Raw genomic sequence first — 19,544 nt, forward strand, 5'->3', positions numbered from 1 at the left:
ACTGCTAATGTGTGATCTTTTTGGGGAGGGCCAAGTTGTGTTGCGTTGAAACAGGTGATGGCTTCCCGGCTAGGATTTTGCCTGTGTCTGCCTCTGCTTTGCGGCGCGCTCCGGGTTCAGGCTGTGGTCGGGCCAAGTCCGGCGCCGAGCCCTGGAGAGGTCGCCCCCGTGAGGATCGGGACTTGGCTTTCCGCGGAGAGCGCCCACCTGTCGGACGCGCGAGTGAGGGGCGCGGCCGAGCTGGCTGCCAGCACCGTGTCGTCGTTTTTGTCAGGTGCGCAGCAAATGTGGATCACGTGACTTGATTTCATAGCCCAAGCAAGAAGCTCAACGAGATTTGCTTCGACAGTGCGGCCAGTCTTAAGCCCGTTGCTACTCGGGAGGGACGTCAGCAAATACTGCAGGTTTCTGTGGAAGAATTCAAGCAGCGTCAATTACAACAGGTAGGGGGCGCCAATGGTCATTCATCGACGACGGCACCTTTTGGATCCATCCGATCGCTTTCAGGTGTGGCCAAGCAAAGAAAAACTACAAACATGAGACGTGTCTCGACATGAAGGTGAGTGACGGACGATACACCGCCAGATTAAATTGAATTGTCCTATTTTAGTCCCCCAAATCGGATTTGTGTCAAATGCGCATCTCTCAAGATACTCGAGTGGCTCTGAATTAGCCAATCTGAACGTGGAAGGATGCCGATGTCATTGCTGTGAGGGAAATTGAAATCTGATTGGTTCAACTGAAACAGCGGCAAGGCTACTGTAGTTCACGTGCCACCTTAACTGCATGATGCTGAAGCCCCGGGGCAGATTAGCTTCATTAATATGGCGACACATCCAAAGAAAGTCATCAACGCGTAAGGAGTCATCTTCCCTGTGCAAAAGCACCCGTTTCCCCTCCCAGATTCCAGATGAGCACCTGGCTGGCTGCAAAGTGCACCCCCAGGCTAACTCTACCCGCGCCGTCGTTCTCAGGCGTCCGGGCGCCGGCGTGGCCGACGTGGACTTCCTGTTTTACCTCCACGTGCAAGCGTCGGACAAGTGCAGGGCGCAGGTAGTGCTCGTTTGCTCGTCGCTCGTCCGAAGGCTCTTCTTGACTTGTGTCGGCAGCCTGGCCTGTTGGCCTACGCCGCCCACTGCCGGACGGACGCCGGAGGGAGACCTTTGGCTGGCGTGGTGGTCCTCTGCAGGGATAGACTGACAAAACTGACTGCGCAGGTCCTCCAAGGTTTCACTTTGTTCTTACAGTGCCATGTGGAAGACATGAAGCACCATGCACCTACTCTCCTCCACTCCCCCCCCCCCCCTCCCATCCAGACCGTGCTCCATGAGCTGCTCCATGCGTTGGGCTTCTCCAAAGATCTTTTCGACACGTGGAGAGACTGCTCGTCCGAGAATGATTTTTCAGCCGGTGTCACTTGTTCCCCTCGGGGAAAAGTGACTCACGTGGACGGATGGGGCCAGATGAGGCTATACACCCCGTCCGTCATCTCGGCGCTCCGGAGGCACCTGGTCGCCGCCGACCCTGAGCTGGGGGCGCCGCTGGAGAACTGGGTGCATGCCAAACCGTCACCGGGCAGGTTCTGCACCGCCCCTCCTTGCCCTGCATGACTCGTGTTTGTCTTTGCACTCCAGGACGCAGCCCCGGGGATGGCGTCCTCACACTGGGAGTCCCGACTACTGCAGGGTTCCGTCATGTTGGCCACGCCCAGCCGGTCCGGCATAGCGCGGATCGATCCGCTCACCTTGGCCGCCTTTCGGGACACGGGCTGGTACGTCGTCAACGCCAGCCGGGCGCAGAATCTCGTCTGGGGAAAAGGTACCCGAGCTCAAATAAAATAGTTCAGGTGAATGATTGAAATCATTCATTTCCTTTTAGTATTTGCAATTCATTCATTTGAGGAAAAAATGTAACATGATTTCATTCATATCATCATTTGTATCATTGAGTATAAATAACATCTTCATTAAAATGAATATAAATGTGGTCAATTGAATGTGAATTGTTTATTGTATTCAAAAGATTGTAACGGTGTCAATTAAATACAGCGGCAGCCAGTCATTCGTTCAAACCAATATGCTAATTTACTTGACCAAAAATGTTCAGAGTTTCATTATAAATTAATTCACCTATTATTTCAAATCTAGTTTTCTTCTAGCAATAAAATATGAATGATTCTCATTGAAATCATATCTTTCAAGGAGGTATGAGTGCCGTTGTTTGCAGTGCAACCAATTTTAGTTCTAAAAAGAAATCCCCAAAACATTGAAATGAGTCCATCAGAAAATTCCAGATGCTCAATGTAAAACTGTACAAGTGGTACACTTGCCATTGACTTTTTTGGGGAAAATAACTTTCAGGTGAAGGAGCTTTGTTTGGTTCCACGTCGACCTGCCACGACAACTCGTCATCCTTCTTCTGTAGCGGCAGGTTAGTTTCCTTTCCTTTCCTTTCCTTTCCTTTGCTTTGCTTTGCTTTGCTTTGCTTTGCTTTGCTTTCCTTGTGCCGCCTTTGAATGGAATTGTGAGAAAAGTAACCCGCGGCGCTCGCTCCTGCAGCGGACTGGGATGCCATCATTTGCATGGCCACAAAGCGCGGTGCCAGAGCGATCACTACCTGGACGGCTGTCGCATCTACAAACCCCTGGAGAAGGGCGTAAGTTCCTGTGCTTTTGCGCTGCCAGGCTTTTCAAGCTTCCTCCTAACTCCACGCTTGCGTTCCAGAGCGAGTGCTGGGAGAAAGCAAACGAGAGGAATTCAAGTGAAGAGCGCCAAGGCGGCGAGATCTTTGGCTCGGACAGCCGTTGTTTCTTCTCCCATCTGAGCACACTTGTGGGTACACGCCGGACAGCCAAAGTAGTCCGAGCCATATTTTGGCCACGTTTTCCTCATGTCTGATTTTCAGAAATGGATTGTTCTTTTTGTTCAACACGCATCAGCCCAGAATGACAGCAAGATTTTTGAAAGTAGATTGCAAATAAAACGCTAAGAAATCACTTACTGCCGATTGAACATGATCTCGAATAACTGACAGAAACTATTTGGAAGGAAATTGCAAATATGTACTTTGACAAAAGTAGTGCTTGGCCGCCACACCCTGACAATAAGGTGAGTTGAGATGAAATTTCATTGCGACACAAATAATGCTTTGTTGACTTCTTGTGGTATTTTGAATCCTGCTTGTCCTCTTTGTTGAACAGAACCACAGTCAGCTCATGGTGACGGGACGCTGCTACAGACACAAGTGCAGCGGACTAAACCGCTACCAAGTTCAGGTGCTGGGCTCCGATTGGGTGGACTGCCCAGCAGGTGGCAGCATACAGGTAATCCACGAAAAACGGACGGAAACATCTTCGACTCGACTTGACTCTTTTCTCTGCCATCATGTTTTGAAGATAAGAGGATACCGGGGTTCTGTTTTCTGCCCCAACGAGAGGTTGTGTTTGGATTGGGACGTCAGGCCTCCCTCAAAGGCCGAGGATGGTGTCCCCACAGGGCAAGTGGAGCGTTTTTCTTCAGACAACCCTGTACTTATAGTAAACAATACTTTTCTCTCTCTCTCAAATCAGTCAGCCAGAGGTCACCATACTCCAGGATGACACCCGGTCAGCGTACGGACCTGCTACAGATCCCCTGGTCACCACTGCGCTCTGCGTTGTAGCAGCACTGAGTGTCCTGGTTTTCGGTCTGGCCAGCTCCAGAGGTTCCCCCTGCAAAGTTCGGATTCATCCGGCTTTGGGGGATGTGTAATTGTTGAGAAGATCCTCTTTCCGGATCACTGTTGCAAACAAAACCCCCCCAAAGAACTACCTTGTGACTGCATGCTCATTTGTGGTGTGTGTTTTGTTTTGGAATCATGAATACATGAAATACGAAAACTCTCACTCATGGGTAGAGCATGTGTTAAGAAGGAATGATTCCGATTGCTTTGGTTTCGTCTTTTATGAGTAAACCTAGTCTTTGAAAACAAAGCGATCGTCCATGTTGCCGTTGTGTCTGAAATTCCGGAGGGCCTCGAAAGCATTGGCATGCGTCATTGTTAAGGGGAAGCTGATTGGTGGAGAACCAGGAAGTTGTAGTGTCGTTGGTGTGGGTAGCCTAGTAAAAAAAAAAGTAGTCAGCCTTGTTTGTTTTACGCATCAATGATCCAACGTCCACCCGTCACGCCCTGTGACAACACGTCATTACTATCATCATCATTATTATAGTGCTATGTGATTCAATTACATACAATTGATCTTTAACAAAGCTTATGAGCAGCGAAAGCAAGTGTTGTGTTCAGGAAATCTGTTCAATATGTTCTCGACGGAGCACACATATTGGTTTGTGATATTTACATTGCACAAAAGGTGTGTAATGGAGGCACCCAATCAAATGAAGTCAATTTTTGATTGTCAAATGTACGACTTGCACATCAGGCCACAGTCTGTGGTTGGATTGTCAAATGTACGACTTTCACATCGGGCCAGTGAACGTCTCGGACGCACCAGCTACCCGTCCCGACCGACGTGTTTTCTCCTCCCTCCTCTTCCTCCATTCGCTCGCAGCGTTTCCTTCCATCTTCATTGAATTGACGCGACGGTGCGGCAAACAAGTCCCGCTCTTCGGGGTTAGAAAGACCAAAAGTCGACGACATTTGAGCTAAATTGGGCCCAAACGAGACATTTGTTGCCAGCTTCTTTCTTTCTTTCTTTCTTTTTGTCGTCGTCGAGCACGCAATATGGATCCAATGACTCAGTCTGCCCAGATATCTTCGTCGCAGGGACTCGCCGATGGACAAAATTCTGCGTTGAAAGAATCGAGGCCGTCCGGTAAGAAACAGTCGCAAACGGGCACTTAACAAAAACGCACACATTATTATTCCAAATGGTTTTGACTCGCGAGCGCCCTTTTCCGCCATTTCGCCTGTATTTTGGGGGCTTCTATTGTCGATGGCCATTGCACTGTATTGACGCTTCCACCTGCAGTCACATTTACATCAAATGAATCCAACTCGGCGCGGTTCAAGTATTCTTCTGTGGCTCACATAATCTGACGTGGGTACATTTTTGGTAATTGTGTGCCAAATGTAGCTTGTTGTGCACTGCGGGGAAAAGAGTGAGGCGGCAAGTGCTCCTGAAGGCAACGTCTCTTAAAGGCGCAGTACCTTCCTTCCCCACGTTTTTATGATTTTCTACAGATTCAAACAATGGCGCTTTTTTATTTTATTTTTTTAATCAACAGTCATGAGGGGAGAGCTGTCATTTAATTATTTCCAATTCAACTAAGCTGCCAGTGCTTTTTATTCTTAGTTTTCTAAAGGGAGTGGCTGCTAGCACCATCAGTCCAGCAATCTTTTCCTGCAAATAAAGCCTTCAAAGGCACAAATTCAAAACATCCGTCCGTCCGTCCGTCCGTCCATACACGCTTGGGTGTGGCGTGCAATGCTAATTGTCCCTTTTGAGTCAGAAAGTCGTGCTTTGAAATGGAAGCTCGCTCGGTCGATCTCTTATTTCCCTCACTGTTCTTCTATCAGGTAGGCTATTCTTTTACTTGGTGTAATTTGATGCCTAGCACTTGAAGCAGCTGTCGTGTCACTGCTCAGCTGCTGCACACGCGTGGCCGCCCCACAATGCTCAATTTGTTTTCATCTAACGAAGCAAATTCAGAAGGTGATTGGCGATTGTCTGGGAAATTTCTTTGGCTGTCCTCCAAATTGACGACACTTTTTAAATAGGCCAAAGCTACAACATGGCCGAACGAGTTGCCTCGAAACACGGGTTCTCACGGGTCTTCTTTTGCATTCTCAGCCGGGATTATACCCCAATGGTGTGTGTGTGTGTATTTAAATTGTTCAAAAAGTCTAATAGCAGTCCATTCAAAAAATACTAAAAGAAAACAAAACATATCCTGCCTAATTATTGTTGGAAGCGATTCAAGGCCACTTATAGTCCGGAAAATACGGTACTTGAATCAACATTTATACCAACGTTAGCGACTCAATCCCGTACTAAAAAAAGAAAGCCATCACTCTCAATGGTAGATTTCTGAGCGATAGCGGGAATTCCAAGGGAAAAAATCCAAAATGTGGGCGCGCTAGCTGAAGCGCGTTCCAATTGTCAACGGGCCGTCGCCGAGGAAGTGGCACACTTGAAATGAGGACCTCGTTTCTCCAAGCGTATTGCACCAGAGGAAATGTGTCCACAGAGTACTTTTAGCCTCATTTAGCGGCCACATCTCATTAAGGGCACAAATGTGACCCATTTAACCAGATTGCGCCGGTGCTTGTGTGGAATCGGAATCTCTATTTTCCCCGTGACTTTCTATTCCACCCGATGACAACAACGTTTGGTCAGGCTCAACGTTTTTGCTGATGTCTGTCGTGTTTTCTTCCCAGCATTCTTTATAGCACAGGTGTCAAACTCGAGGCCCGAGGGCCAGGTACGGCCCGCCACATCATTTGATGTGGCCCGCAAAGACAAATTGCGCATAAACCTGTCTCAATACTAAAATTACAAATTGTCTTTAAAAAAAAACAAAACGATATTGCCGTTCAGTTTTTCCTCGTATCTGCAATGGCAGATCCTTATCAGAATTTGAAAGGTAGTCTGATCACAATCTTCTCATTTCACGGGGGCACGCCGCGCAAGGATGGGAGGCACAATTCCGTCATGCTGCAAAAACTTGACTTTAAAAAAAAAAAAAAAAAAAAAAAAAAAAAAAAAATGAAATGATTGAATCAAGAAACTTGATTTGTAAATTTTGATGGGGCTAAAACGTGTTTGTGTATTTTTTGCGGCGCATAAACAAGCTTCCAAGTGAACGGAATGTCTTCAATGCTGCCTTTGCCTTTTTTTTTTTTTTTTTTTTTGCTGCCTTCGCTTTTACAACCCTCCAAGAGTCCATTGATCAATCTGGGCTCGGCTCTGCTCTGCTCTGGAAGCCTTTGCGGCCTGTTCCTCGTAATCCACCTTGCATCATCTTCCCAAGCCGCAAAAGCGAACGACCTCGTTAGTCATGGTTCAGTCTCGCTGGCAGTACAAACTCTAATTGCAGGGAGAGAAAAAAGAAAAAAAACCTCTCCCTGCTATCGTAGTACAAAGCTGTGTGAGAAAGCTGACATATATATCTCAAAGGTGTGGCTTCTGAGAGCAAGCCAAGAGATGGAATGCCGTTCGGCAAAGGTGCATCAACCCCAACTTGCAAAGCCAGTAGCACATCTACGTGCCCCCCCAAACAAGAATGCGGGACTCGCCCGACGACAGCCAGCTCATTCAAAAACATTGCAAAAAAAAAAAACCTGCTGAGTCGGCGTTGTAACTCCGAGGCAAAGCGAGCAGAGGGGATGCTTTTTCTTTTTTGCGTGCGTGTTCTCTCCAATTTGTATTTTTCTGCACAAGCCAGGCTGGCTCAGGTTCCCACTCAAGGTGACGACGCACTTTGACCTGCGCAGGTGCAAAAAGGTTCCTCGCAAAGTATTTGGACTCGCGAACCTGCTTGTGCGTAAGGAGCCTTGAAGACGTGAAGTGGATTGAGCGGATTGGTTTTGCGCTTGCGTTCACCGCTCTTGTGTTGTCTTTTCTTCTTTTGATTTTCTTTCAGATCGCGTTCTTTCCTCCCCGCCCGTATCTTTTATTCGGCCGTCACAAGGCAAGTGTGTTCCATCTCCTAACGCCGCTGGCTTGCTTCTCCATCCATCCCTCCTTCCTTCCTTCCCTCCCTCCTTCCCTCAGCCCGTAGCTGTGCAATTCTTGCCCTAGTGGCGGTTCTGGAGCGGTGCGACGCGCACCAAAAGTGGCTCCTTCCATCACATGACTTGTGTTGACGAGCTCGACGCGGGCCCCGGCAGCTCGACCCATCTTTATCAGCCTGCGAGCGAACATTATTCGGGTCAGCGGGACCGGCTGCGGGTTTGAGATAATCCCCAGATTGCCACCCTTATTTTAAGACGCCAAGAGTTGACACCGTACGGGCTGGCTACGGCAGGGACCTAAAAATGGATCAGGTTGCTGTCCTTCCCCCTTAGCCAGTACCTGAGATGGCCCCTATCAGAACCAGCAGCAAAGGGGCCCACCCAAGGGAGGAAGAGTGGCACCAAAGCGATCGCCCACGGCCCAGTGGGCAAGCGGGCGGGCCTGACAACCTGCCCCCCCCCTCCCCACGGCGAGCGCACTATCTGGCTTTGCGCATGTCACGCTTCTTTGCTCCTTTTGGGTCATTAAGACTTTGCTCTTCTTGTGTAGTATATATAAGTAGCGTTAGCTTGGATCTGTGGTGTCAAACTCTGGCCCGTGGGCCAAATTTGGCCCGCAGCGTCTTTATATTTGGCCCGTGAAGACAAATTGTGCTTCGACTTTATTGCAAATTGTGTTCACTTTTAAAGAAATAGATCAAATGCTCAGTAATATTTCATGTGTTAACACTAAAATGGCAAATTGTCCACTTTTGAAAACTACAGATATTTATATGACCATTCCTTTCCCCAACCCTGGGATGCATGGTCAGTACTATTTGACCAACCACCGCGAGTAGGGTTGTCCCCATACCAGAATTTCAGTCGTCGGTACCTGTGATTTTCCACGATTCTCAATACGAATTCGCTACCACGGTAAAAAAAAAACGCCGAATCCACTTACTTTTAAAATCACTCGTTTATTTTAAACTGCTTGAACCGTATTTTATACATTGAAAAAAGAGCAGCAGTGGTGGCACATTGCTAAAAACAAGCAAGACTGATAATAAATATTCAACTCTCATGTTGGATGAAAGCGAAATGGAAGAAAGGAAAGTTTTCTTCCGGCAGGAATCGAAACAGCTCGCCGAGTGAGACATGAAGTATTTGCAAAAAAGCAGGTGTCGAGGTATTTTTTGCACGTTGTAAGTATCGCTTCTTGTGATGACGGTGCCGCATTTGGTCCCCTTCGAAAGGTACAATCAAATGTTTTGGGACGCAACTTCATTGCGACTTGTTAATCCAACGCTGTCTTTTTGGCCGTCGAGAACGGAAGGTCCGTCTGTCCTTTGTGTCCATTGAGCTCACTTTGCATGAACGCTTGGGCTGCAGTAGCAGTATAAGGCTTCCGCCGCCACACGTAGGTAAGATAAGAACATCCCCGTTGCGTGGGAGTGGCCGCCTCATCCGTGTGACCTCCCTCCCCTGCTTTTCTCTTGTCCTCCGTGCGTGTCAATGCAGACGTAAAGACGCTGCCGTGTCGGGGTAAAGGCGACCAAGGGCTTGCCACTTCCCTGCGCTTTTCCTCTCAGCCAGGCTCTTTTTCGCCTGACACTTGTGCGCAGCCCGAGTCGCCGATCAAGACGTCTCCGGTGTCGGAGCGCATAAAAGCTCTGGAAGCTCTCGCCGCCAAAAAGGAGACGTATTGCCCAAGCGACTTTTCCTCGCACCACCGTGACAAAGTTCCCAAGCTGCGCCAGGAGACCAAAGGAGCCTCTCCCGACTGGCCCTTTGAGGTCCTTGGCGAACGGCGGCAAATGAATGCCTTTGAAGAATCGGAAGCTCGGGCAAAGGCTCCTCCGCCGTCCGTGGCTGACTGGCGAGACGCCGCGGACGGCGGCTCTCTCCAAGGCGGCCTTTCTTCCGCATTTAAGCCGCCTGAGGGAAATCCCGCTTCACCTCCACTCTGTGTCCCCGACAATTTGGTGGAAGCCGGCCACGACGATGTCGAAGAGGCCGACTTTGCGCCAACGGCCGATGGCGACAATCGAGCTCCGCGGCGCTTCGATTGGGAGCATCCGACCTTCCCTTCGCCTCCGGACGACGGCGCTCGGGACGCTCCGCATGGCGACAAGAACGCCGAGGCTCAGGACCTCCATAGTTCAGCCGAGTCTGATGAAAGGCTTGCGGAAGATGCCCCCTCTCCAAAGTCTGATTGTCATCCATCCAGCGACATCGCCACTTCTCCTGCGACGGCCGACGCAGAAAGGGTGCCGGCGCCCAGATGGGAACGAACACTAATGCAGGTTCCCGCAATTAATGTCATTGAAAGCCAAGAGCCGAACTGCAGCGACGACGAGCTGCAAATGGAGTTTGAGGACGACGAGCTGGTGGAAGAGGCCGTCCAAACGGCACGGCCTGAGGAAAACAAGCAAGAAGCTAACAGAAGACCCGTCCAAAGTGAATTCATGGAAGGCTATTCTCCTCCTTCCTCTCCTGTGGAGTCTGACGGCGAGCGCCTCACTCCTCCACCGGCGGAAAACAAATTCAAGAGCGCCGCCACGTCTTGGAGCCAGGCGAGCAAGGACTCGTCCGGCAGCGGCGAGGATGACGACTCCGGCGCAGCCCGCGACGTGGCCACCGTCTCCTCCAGAATAGGTCTCGTGCGAGACGATACGTACGAAGGGCGGTCGTTTGAGTCGGCCTTTGAGCCGTCGGCGCCCAAAGACGACGACGGCGGCGGCTTTGCCGCTGATGTCGAAACGCCGCACGCCGAGGACCCGGAACCTCTGACGGGCTGTGATAGCGGCGCTGCCTCTGAGCCTGTGGATAGTTTTGTGGAGTTCATGAGAGAATGCCTCAAATCCAGACCGGGTGAAGATGAGCAGTACGTTGGGCGCTGCCCTCCGGCTACGCCGCAGGACCAGCTTCCGCTTGAGGCCCTCAAACGCTTGGGCGGGAGTCAAGAGGCGGGAGAAGAACGGCTGCCGAGCGCGCCGTGTTCCCAGAGCGACACGCTCGGCACCGACTGCACCCTTTCTCAAGAGGTGGACGCGTGGGTCGCCGAGGCCCGTCATCTTGCCGAGCGCGTCTTGACGGCAATGCTTAGCCACCTGTCAGGTAATGCTCGTTGTTTTGGCTGTCAAACGGGCTTTTGGTGCCGTTGAAATGTAAAGCCTCAGAGATGGAGAGAGGCCGCCGTTTTACGTGCCGGGCTGCTCTGGGAGCGTTCCCATCGAGTGCTACTTTGACCCGTTTGGCTCGCCGCCAGCCATGCGGGGCGGGCGGGAAAGGTTCTCCCTGCGCTGTTGATCCAATCTGACTGTTCTTTGTTTCCCCTTTGAGCTGCGTCAACAGCGCTGCTAGCAAGCGAGCGTGCGCACCCGCGCCGCCGCCGCCACCTAATCTCTTCTGCATGAGCAGAATTAGCTTTTCCACATTTTCTTGCTCATTGTTGTCCCGCTCTTCTCGTCAACTCACGCGGCTAAAGTTGAGCTTGTCGCGGGGCCACAGAAGGAATTTGCGACAAGACAAAAATCGAGCCATGAGACATGCTTGAGGCCCCTTAAAAGCTCCCATACGATTGGGGCCAAAAAATGCCACAAATAAAGGCTTGCCCCTTTTGTTTTGAAACAAATTTGCAATTGGGTGCATTTTAGAGAGGGAAAGGTCAAATTGTTCATCCAACTAGAAATGACTTGAGAAATTATTTTTGAGTCAAATGTTTCCGAATTTCTTCGATCATTTGGTGGGGGGGGGGGTCTGAGAAATAATTGCCTCCCTTGAGCACCCCCTCTTTTGGCCACGCAAAATATAAAGTCAACCAACCACCAACAACACGAGAATCACACGCTCGCTGGCTGTCTGGCTGGCTGGCTCCCCTCCTCCAATTTGATTTCCCTGCGGCACTTTGAGAGTGGCAACCCGCTCGGAGGTTACGCAACTCCTGTAGCGAGCCAATCCTTTCCGCATGCGCGACTCTCGACAAACACGCAAAGCGGGGGCGGCTGTTTGAATTTCGTGTAACGCCTGCTACTCGTCCGCAGTCAAGGATCTGATTCACTGGCGGGACCCCAAAAAGTCTGGCTTGGTCTTCGGTCTGTCCATGCTGCTGCTGCTGTCGCTGGCCGCCTTCAGCGTCATCAGCGTGGTGTCCTACTTGCTCCTGGCGCTGCTGTGCGTCACCATCACCTTCCGCATCTACAAGTCGGTGGTCCAGGCCGTGCAGAAGTCCGGCGACGGCCACCCCTTCAAGTAAGCACGCCCGGCCGGGGCGGTTGGGGAGCCAGCGCGAAACCGGAGGCCAGGCACCAAAGCCTGATTTCAAAAGCTCATCTGTTCCTTCTCCCTGCAGATCGCTGATAGATAAGGATGTCAGCATTCCTCCGGAGACTTTCCGCAAGCACGTGGACAGCGGCCTGACCTACATTAACCGAGCCCTCAAGCAGATGAGCCGCCTTTTCCTGGTCGAGGACCTCGTGGACTCCCTCAAGGTGATTTGCACTCCCGCTCACCGGACCCAAAGCCGCTCAAATACTGACTCGTCGGCCAACGAAAAGATGCCGTGGCTTGGGCTCGGTCGGCGCTCTCGTACAGACGCCAAACGGCGACGGGACACAAGCGCTCGGCTCGCTCGGAAGGCAGGCGGCGCGACTCAACCCGGCACTTGGGCTGAACCCGAAGCTGCCGACTCGTGACTTGGGAACGCGCCGCGCCGTCGATTCAGCGGAATCAAATAAATGTGAGGTCGCTAGCTGCCCTTCGAAAAGGTCTCACGCGAGGTCTTTGATTTTGCGTAGCTGGCCGTGGTCATGTGGCTGCTGACCTACGTGGGCGCCGTCTTTAATGGCATCACCATCCTCATCCTCAGTAAGCGCCGCCGGCCGCAAGCCAGACGCTCCGGACGCCAGCATCTCACTTGTTTCTTGTCCTCCGCAGCGGACATCCTGCTCTTTGCCGTGCCGCCCATCTACGAGAAGAACAAGGTGAGCGTCGCCGGTCCTTGAAACGGCAATGACGGTCGGTCGGTCGGTCGGTCGGTCGCGAGCTTGTTTTTCTACACTGCTCGGGCATTGTCCAAACGCGGCCGGCCGGCTGGCGGCGTTGAGCTCGCGTCATTTGTTGGCGCTCACAAAAGGTTGCGCTTGTTCTGTCCACAGACGCAGATCGACCAGTACGTGGACCTGGCTCGGACCCAAATCGACACCACCGTCACCAAGTAAGCGGCGCCGCTGCCTGGCCATCTTGGGGTTTGACTGCAAATCTTTCGCTTTCTCCCCCCCCCCTCAGGTTGCAAGAGAAACTCCCCGGCGCTGTGAAGCGCAGCAAAACCGAATGATCCGTTGGAGGAGGAGAAGATGCTCCCTAACCCGCTTCCACTCCCACCCATCTCCATAATAGACTCCCCAGCAGCACACTGAACCTTGCTTGCTAGGTAGAAAAAAAAAGGAAGTCTCTATTTAATGTCGGACGTAGCGACTGCGCTGTGGTACCAGAGCGTGAACTAGACTGAATCTCTGGCCTGCTTTCAAGGGTGCATGCCAGCAAAAATGTCTGTACTCAAAGCGCGCCGTTCGGTTTTTTTTGTTTGTTTTTGTATCCCCCCTCGCTTAAGTAAGGAAAGAGATTGAAGAAAAAAAAAAAAAGAGGAATTAATACTAACCTTGTTGTCGCCATCGCTGTGGCTATTCTCGTCGCTCTGCGTAGATAAGCGGGCTCTTTTTTTTTTTGGTAGCAGGTTTGCCTGTGTTTCTGCACTGATCTTTTATTCTGGAAAACGCCGCCAAGCGGCTTGAACTCACAACAATAAAAGCTTCTTGCAACACTGTGGTGATTGAGTCCAGTTCACACGGGGCGCACAGGTTCTGAGTCCAAAGGCCGTCTTCCCAATGGCCTTTTTTCTCTCCCTCGCTCTCTCTCGTTTTCTCTCTCCCTTTTTCTCTTGTCTCTCTCTATCCTTTTCTCTTTCTCAAGACGACAAGTTTTGACCTTCCCACGCAGGAACGTGCTTGGAGCCAACCATCATTAGGCCGAGCGTTTTGGCGACGTGAGTCGGGTCTGCGTTCTGACTGACGCGCTCCGTCCGGCATGCCCATGAGGTATTTGAACTCCTCGAACTTGGCCTGCTTCAGGTCTTTCAGCGCCCTCAGCAGCACCAGCTCGCTCCTCATATCCAGTGTTTTCTGTACAGAATCAGAATCCCCTTCATTGTCATTATACATAGTATAAGGAGATAAGAGCTGCCCAAACAACGCATACACATTGCACGTAGAAGAAGAAGAATAGAGGTCAAGCTTAGTGCCTGTCAGAGTTGAGACATGATATGGCGCTTGGCTGTTTTAAAGTCTTGTTTGTCCTTGTCCTGATGTTCCTGTAGCGCCTCCCCGAGGTCAAACAGGATAGAGCCAGGGTGGGAGCTGTCTTCTGAGATAGGCCCGCCCAATTGATAGATTGACAGATACTTTCGGGATCCCCAGGAGAACCAGTGAAGTGATACAAAATACATATGTTTTTGTCATTGTACATATGTTGCTTTGTGTTATTCGGTCCAACAAATGCAATTGCTACCCGGTAGTGATGGGCACATGAGGCTTCCTTGGGGTTTGAGGCTTTCCCACCAAACGGTTTGGAGATAGGTTCATTTCTCGAGGCTTCATGTGCACATAAACCCCCCTGCTGGTCTAAAGGAGTCATTCATTCCATTCATGAGAATTACATTCACTTTTATATTTTGCTTCATGTGGCCTGATCAAAATAAATCAATCTGTATATTGTGTTTCAATATGGAAGTAAATACCTTCAATGTCTATCAAGACACTAAAGGTTGACATTTTGTTTTGAATGGCTGCTGTGTTTGTTTTAACAAGGAAAGACTGATGTGCCTATGGATGAAGATGACTTGTACTTGTGAGCAGGAAAGAGGAGTAGTTGAATTGTGTTCATTACGGCTCCAGAGCGTAATCGGCAGCAACGTGTACAATGACAAAAACTTATGTGCACTGACATTTGTGAGGTTTTGGGCGTTTATTTATGTATTCATTTATACTGTATTTATTTATTTATTTATTCATTCGTTCATATTTATTTATTTATTTACTTACTTACTTACTTATTCCCCGCCTGCTGCCCGATGACTGCTGGGCTCCAGCACGCCCGCCCGTGACCCCCGTGGGGACAAGCAGTATAGAAAATGGATGGATGGATATTTATTTATTCACTCACATACTTCCTTGCGACCCTGGCCAAAGCACGGGAATTTTGTATGCAACTCTTCCGTGAGCGTGCATTTTGGTTTCGGCATTGTTTGTAAACACTCGCAGTAGACTGGCCAGCCCAGTAGCAAAATGAAATGGAATGGCATGTATTATGGTTGAGGCAGTCCAACAAAATCCCGGACCAAACAGTTTCGTTTGTCTCACCAGTTCTACCAGTTCGACGGTATGGCTGTGATGCTAAACTCCCAGTAAACATAAGAACTCTTGTCTCCTCTGCGAACGAACCGGCTTAGGATAATTGCACCGCAAAGACTCTTTCCAATTGATCACACGCAAGATCCGTTTTTGAAAGAGCGCGGTGCGTGCCCTCAGCTCGTCCACGAGATCTTGGGAGGGCGGGATCTGCGCTGCGCTGCGGCTGCTGGACTCGCTCGGGAGGACGGCTGGCTGGGGGAGCGTGGTCTTGTCAGCTCAACGCTATTTTCGGACTGCTTCAAGTGATCCCTTTGCGTTCAGGTTCATGCGGGAAAGATGGCTCTGGATATGGAAATCAAGGGCCTGCTGTTGGAAACGCTGAAAGACCTGAAGCAGGAGGACTTCAAGGAGTTCAAGTATTATATGGACCTGCCCGAGAGCGTCAAAGAAAACGCAGACCGGACTGACATCGCCGCACAGCTGATGAACAGGCACGGCAAGAACGCGGGGGAGAAGACCATCGAGATTCTGGAGAAGATCAACAACTACAACCTGGCCCAGAAGCTGCGCAACGACCTGGCGCAAATCACAGGTAAGGTGAACGAGGCTTCTGGTGGGGGAGGGGGGGGCTTTCCAGAAAGCAGCTTACCTGAAAACTCTCAGGTGATACAAATGATGGCAACAGCTCTGGCCTGCTTCACTTGCCTCCTTGAGGGGAAGCGGCGGCGGCATGGCTGCAGCACGCTTGCGGCCAGGCCTAAGGCGGTTTTGCCACACGGGATCTCCTTCTGCGCCCTCAGGTAGCATCTCCTCAGTGGATAACGAGCAGATCGGCAAATTCAAGCGGGAGCTGCAAGGGAACCTGCGGAAGATCTACCTCAACGTTCCCGAGGGCAACACGGGGTACAGCCAGCAGAAGCCTCTGGAGAACGTCTACACCGAGCTCAACATTACCCGCGGCGTCGCCGGTCTCCCCGACAAGCAGCACGAGGTCCTTCAGATGGAGATGTGCGGCGTGGCCGAGGAGGAGTCCATCCAGCCGTGCGACATCTTCGAAAGCCAGAAGCCCCTTCGCACGATGCTCACCGTGGGCTTCGCGGGTATCGGGAAGACTTTCCTGGTGCGCAAGTTTGTCCTGGACTGGGCCAGCGGGGAAACCAACACAGACGTGGACTTCATCTTTCCCTTCGCCTTCCGCGAGTTGAACTTGGAAGAGGGGAAAAGCTTTTCGCTGGCGGAGCTCATCCGACTCTTTGTCTGGGAGAGCAAGGCCATCAAGATGCTGGACCACATCTTGGTCAGTCTGCAAGAGTCGGCCAACCGCCACTACCAGTCCAGCAAGATCAAGATTTTGTTTGTGCTGGACGGCCTGGACGAGTCCCGCCTCAAACTGGACTTGAGCGACGTGCGCAAGGTGGACCCGGACGTGACCCGAGCCTACCCCATGGAGGTGCTCCTGGCGCATCTCATCAAGGGGAACCTGCTTCCCTGCGCCCGGGTTTGGATCACCACGCGGCCCCAGGCGGCCCACGACATCCCGCCGCGCCTGGTGGACGGCAGAACCGAGGTGAAAGGCTTCAGCGACTCCCAGAGGATGGACTACTTCAGGAAGAGGTTCCCCGCCGAGGAGGACGTCATCAAGCACATCCAGAAGTCCCGCACCATTTTCATCATGTGCCACTTGCCCATCTTCTGCTGGCTCACCGCCACCGTTCTCCAAGACTGTCGGAAACACGGAAAGGAGCTGCCCGAAACCCTGACCGAGATGTACACAGAGTTCCTGCTCTATCACCTGGACAAGTCCAAGGAGCGAGACAGCCAGAAGAGCACGGAGTACGTCAAAGCGCTGGCCAAGCTGGCTTTTCAGCAGCTGATGAAAAAGAAACACATCTTCTACGAGAGCGACTTGCGGGAAAGCGGCTTGGATGACCCGCGGGGCGCAAAACACTCGGGAGTCTTCACCGTGGTCTTCAAGGAGGTACCCCCGCTCAAGAAATACCAACGCAAGATGTTTCAGTTCATCCACCTGACCGTCCAGGAATATCTGGCCGCTCTCTACGTGATGATGAGCCTGTTCCAGGACAACAAGAACGTGCTGGACGATTACGTGTGGACGCTGAAAGGCCTCCTGTTGTTTTGGAAGCGGAACCAGCTCACTTGGGTACACGAGGCGGCCATCCGCATAGCCTCCGAGAGTGAGGGAAACCTGGACTTGTTCCTCCGCTTCCTGCTGGGTCTCTCCTTGCAGTGCAACCAGAAAATCCTGGGTGAGCTGCTGAAGGTTCCCAGGAACTACAGACACAGCAAGGCAGAAACGGTCCGCTTGATCAAGCGACGGATCGAGCGGAATTCTCCCGAGGAGAACATCAACTTGTTCCACTGCCTGAACGAGCTGAAGGACGAGTCCCTGCTGGAGCAGATCCAACGATACCTAAAAGGGGGGGGATTGTCCACGGAGGACCTACCTCCGGCCATGTGGTCGGCCCTGCTCTTCTTCTTGCGGGCTTCCGACGAAGCCATGAGCTGCTTCGAACTCCGGAAATACGCTCCGTCCGAGAAGGGGCTCCTGATGCTGCTGCCGGTGGTCAAGGCTTCTCAAAAATCAGTGTAGGTGCCGTCGAGCCAGCACGATGAACCGGCCGCGCGCATGTCAGCAGCCCAAACCCTCTTGTCTTCTCAGGCTCAGGGGCTGCCAGCTGAGCAAGAAAAGCTGCGAGGCGCTGGCCTCCGTTCTAAGCTCGCCCGGCAGCCTGAGGGAGCTGGAACTTGGCTACAACAACTTGCATGACGACGGGCTGGAGGCGCTCGCCGCAGGACTGGCAAAGCCGCAGTGCACCTTGCAAGTTCTCAGGTAAGGCTCCCCTCGAGCCGGCCCAAGAACCTTGGGCTTGTGTCAGCCGCCCTCTTGTCTTCTCAGACTCAGGGATTGCCAGCTGAGCGAGAAAAGCTGCGAGGCGCTGGCCTCAGTTCTAAGCTCGCCCGGCAGCCTGAGGGAGCTGGATCTCAGCGGCAACGACTTGCACGACCACGGGCTGGAGGCGCTCGCCGCTGGACTGGCAAAGCCGCAGTGCACCTTGCAAGTTCTCTGGTAATGCTCTCCTCGAGCGGCAGAAGGCCAGCCGGCCCAAGAACCTTGGGCTTGTGTCAGCCGCCCTCTTGTCTTCTCAGGCTCCAGAGCTGCAAGCTGAGCAAGAAAAGCTGCGAGGCGCTGGCCTCCATTCTAAGCTCTTCCCGCACCCTGAGGCATCTGGATCTTAACGGGAACGACTTGTGCGACGATGGGCTGGAGGCGCTCGCCGCCGGACTGGCAAAGCCGCAGTGCACCTTGCAAGTTCTCGGGTAAGGCTCTCCTCGAGCCGCCCCAAGAACCTTGGGCTTGTGTCAGCCGCCCTCTTGTCTTCTCAGGCTGGTGCGGTGCAAGATTGGCACACGAGGATGCGTCTCACTGGCCAAGGCTCTCCGGTCCAACCCCTCCCACCTCCAACAGCTGGACCTGGGGGGCAATCACATCGGAGAGGAAGGAAAGCGGGCCTTGGAGGAGGTCCAAATGGATTCTCCCTGCAGTCTGAAGATTCAAGTGGTAGGTTCCAAACATCTTCCAGGGTGCCGCATGGGAATTTTGTAACCAACTCTTCCGTGAGCGTGCATTTTGGTTTCGGCATTGTTTGTAAACACTCGCTGAAGACTGGCCAGCCCAGCCTACTTCGTAGCCAAGTGGAATGGAATGGAATGTACATGAATTATGGTTGAGGCAGTCCAACAAAATCCCGGACCAAACAGTTTTGTTTGTCTCACCAGTTCTACCAGTTCGACGGTATGGCTGTGATGTAAAAGGAAGCTAAGCTCCCAGTAAACAGAAGAACTCTTGTCTCCTTTGCGAACGAACCGGCATAGGCTAATTGCACCGCAAAGACTCTTTCCAATTGATCAAATGCAAGATCCATTTTTAAAAGAGCACGGTGCGTGCCCTCAGCTCGTCCACGAGATCTTGGGAGGGCGGGATCTGCGCTACGGCTGCGGCTGCTGGACTCGCACGGGAGGAGGGCTGGCTGGGGGAGCGTGGTCTTGTCAGCTCAACGCTATTTTCGGACTGCTTCAAGTGATCCCTTTGCGTTCAGGTTCATGCGGGAACGATGGCTCTGGATATGAAAATCAAGGGCCTGCTGTTGGAAACGCTGAAAGACCTGCGGCAGGGGGACTTCAAGAAGTTCAAGTTTCATATGGACCTGCCCGAGAGCGTCAAAGAAAACCCAGACCGGACTGACATCGCCGCACAGCTGATGAACAGGCACGGCAAGAACGCGGGGGAGAAGACCATCGAGATTCTGGAGAAGATCGCCCACTACAACCTGGCCCAGAAGCTGCGCAACGACCTGCCGCAAATCACAGGTAAGGTGAACGTGGCTTCTGGTGGGGGAGGGGGGGGGGGTCATCCAGAAAGCAGCTTACCTGAAAACTCTCAGGTGATACAAATGATGGCAACAG

The 19,544-nt window shown here is 51.9% G+C and overlaps 4 protein-coding genes across 9 annotated transcripts in view; 3 read left to right on the plus strand and 1 right to left on the minus strand.

Moving 5' to 3' along the window:
• The window catches only part of LOC119128357, a 252,135-nt gene that overhangs the window by 156,483 nt on the left and 76,108 nt on the right, over positions 1 to 19,544 (minus strand). The window lies entirely within an intron of this gene.
• LOC119128354 overlaps positions 1 to 19,544 on the plus strand; it is a 113,887-nt gene that overhangs the window by 57,428 nt on the left and 36,915 nt on the right. The window contains 7 exon segments of the mRNA XM_037260669.1: positions 15,381 to 15,651; positions 15,860 to 17,666; positions 17,740 to 17,910; positions 17,977 to 18,147; positions 18,228 to 18,398; positions 18,465 to 18,639; positions 19,178 to 19,448. Coding sequence (XP_037116564.1) covers positions 15,381 to 15,651; positions 15,860 to 17,666; positions 17,740 to 17,910; positions 17,977 to 18,147; positions 18,228 to 18,398; positions 18,465 to 18,639; positions 19,178 to 19,448 — 3,037 coding nt within the window.
• Positions 222 to 3,883, plus strand: LOC119128392 (leishmanolysin-like peptidase 2). 2 transcript variants are annotated; one of them, XM_037260760.1, is made up of 12 exons: positions 224 to 443; positions 508 to 559; positions 904 to 1,053; positions 1,110 to 1,217; positions 1,317 to 1,553; positions 1,635 to 1,818; positions 2,361 to 2,430; positions 2,559 to 2,655; positions 2,724 to 2,831; positions 3,200 to 3,322; positions 3,395 to 3,495; positions 3,569 to 3,883. In XM_037260760.1, the coding sequence occupies exons 2-12, from the start codon at positions 554 to 556 to the stop codon at positions 3,747 to 3,749; spliced, it is 1,365 nt and encodes a 454-aa protein (XP_037116655.1). In that variant the 5' UTR covers positions 224 to 443; positions 508 to 553; the 3' UTR covers positions 3,750 to 3,883. The 2 variants fall into 2 exon arrangements, with proteins under 2 accessions (XP_037116654.1, XP_037116655.1); XM_037260759.1 differs by having other exon boundaries at positions 222 to 443; positions 1,110 to 1,553.
• rtn3 (reticulon 3) lies at positions 4,501 to 13,475 on the plus strand. Of its 3 annotated transcripts, XM_037260720.1 has the most exons (9): positions 4,506 to 4,810; positions 7,581 to 7,628; positions 9,172 to 10,770; positions 11,697 to 11,904; positions 12,005 to 12,143; positions 12,450 to 12,519; positions 12,589 to 12,635; positions 12,810 to 12,868; positions 12,940 to 13,475. In XM_037260720.1, the coding sequence occupies exons 1-9, from the start codon at positions 4,720 to 4,722 to the stop codon at positions 12,986 to 12,988; spliced, it is 2,310 nt and encodes a 769-aa protein (XP_037116615.1). In that variant the 5' UTR covers positions 4,506 to 4,719; the 3' UTR covers positions 12,989 to 13,475. The 3 variants fall into 3 exon arrangements, with proteins under 3 accessions (XP_037116617.1, XP_037116615.1, XP_037116616.1); XM_037260721.1 differs by lacking the exon at positions 9,172 to 10,770 and having other exon boundaries at positions 4,509 to 4,810; XM_037260722.1 differs by lacking the exons at positions 7,581 to 7,628; positions 9,172 to 10,770 and having other exon boundaries at positions 4,501 to 4,810.

The sequence above is a fragment of the Syngnathus acus genome, chromosome 10 (genome assembly GCF_901709675.1).
Source record: "Syngnathus acus chromosome 10, fSynAcu1.2, whole genome shotgun sequence".
NCBI classification, from domain to species: domain Eukaryota; kingdom Metazoa; phylum Chordata; class Actinopteri; order Syngnathiformes; family Syngnathidae; genus Syngnathus; species Syngnathus acus.

What these genes read in the sequence shown, in the direction of transcription:
- LOC119128392 (XM_037260759.1), top strand. An exon ending in GGGCGCCGCTGGAGAACTGG is followed by an intron (nt 1,554 to 1,634) that starts GTGCATGCCAAA and finishes TTTGCACTCCAG; the next exon opens with GACGCAGCCCCGGGGATGGC. An exon ending in TCTCCCATCTGAGCACACTT is followed by an intron (nt 2,832 to 3,199) that starts GTGGGTACACGC and finishes TTTGTTGAACAG; the next exon opens with AACCACAGTCAGCTCATGGT.
- rtn3 (XM_037260720.1), top strand. Translation starts at nt 4,720, where the DNA reads ATGGATCCAATGACTCAGTCTGCCCAGATATCTTCGTCGCAGGGACTC. An exon ending in CATCACCATCCTCATCCTCA is followed by an intron (nt 12,520 to 12,588) that starts GTAAGCGCCGCC and finishes TGTCCTCCGCAG; the next exon opens with CGGACATCCTGCTCTTTGCC. An exon ending in CCATCTACGAGAAGAACAAG is followed by an intron (nt 12,636 to 12,809) that starts GTGAGCGTCGCC and finishes TTCTGTCCACAG; the next exon opens with ACGCAGATCGACCAGTACGT.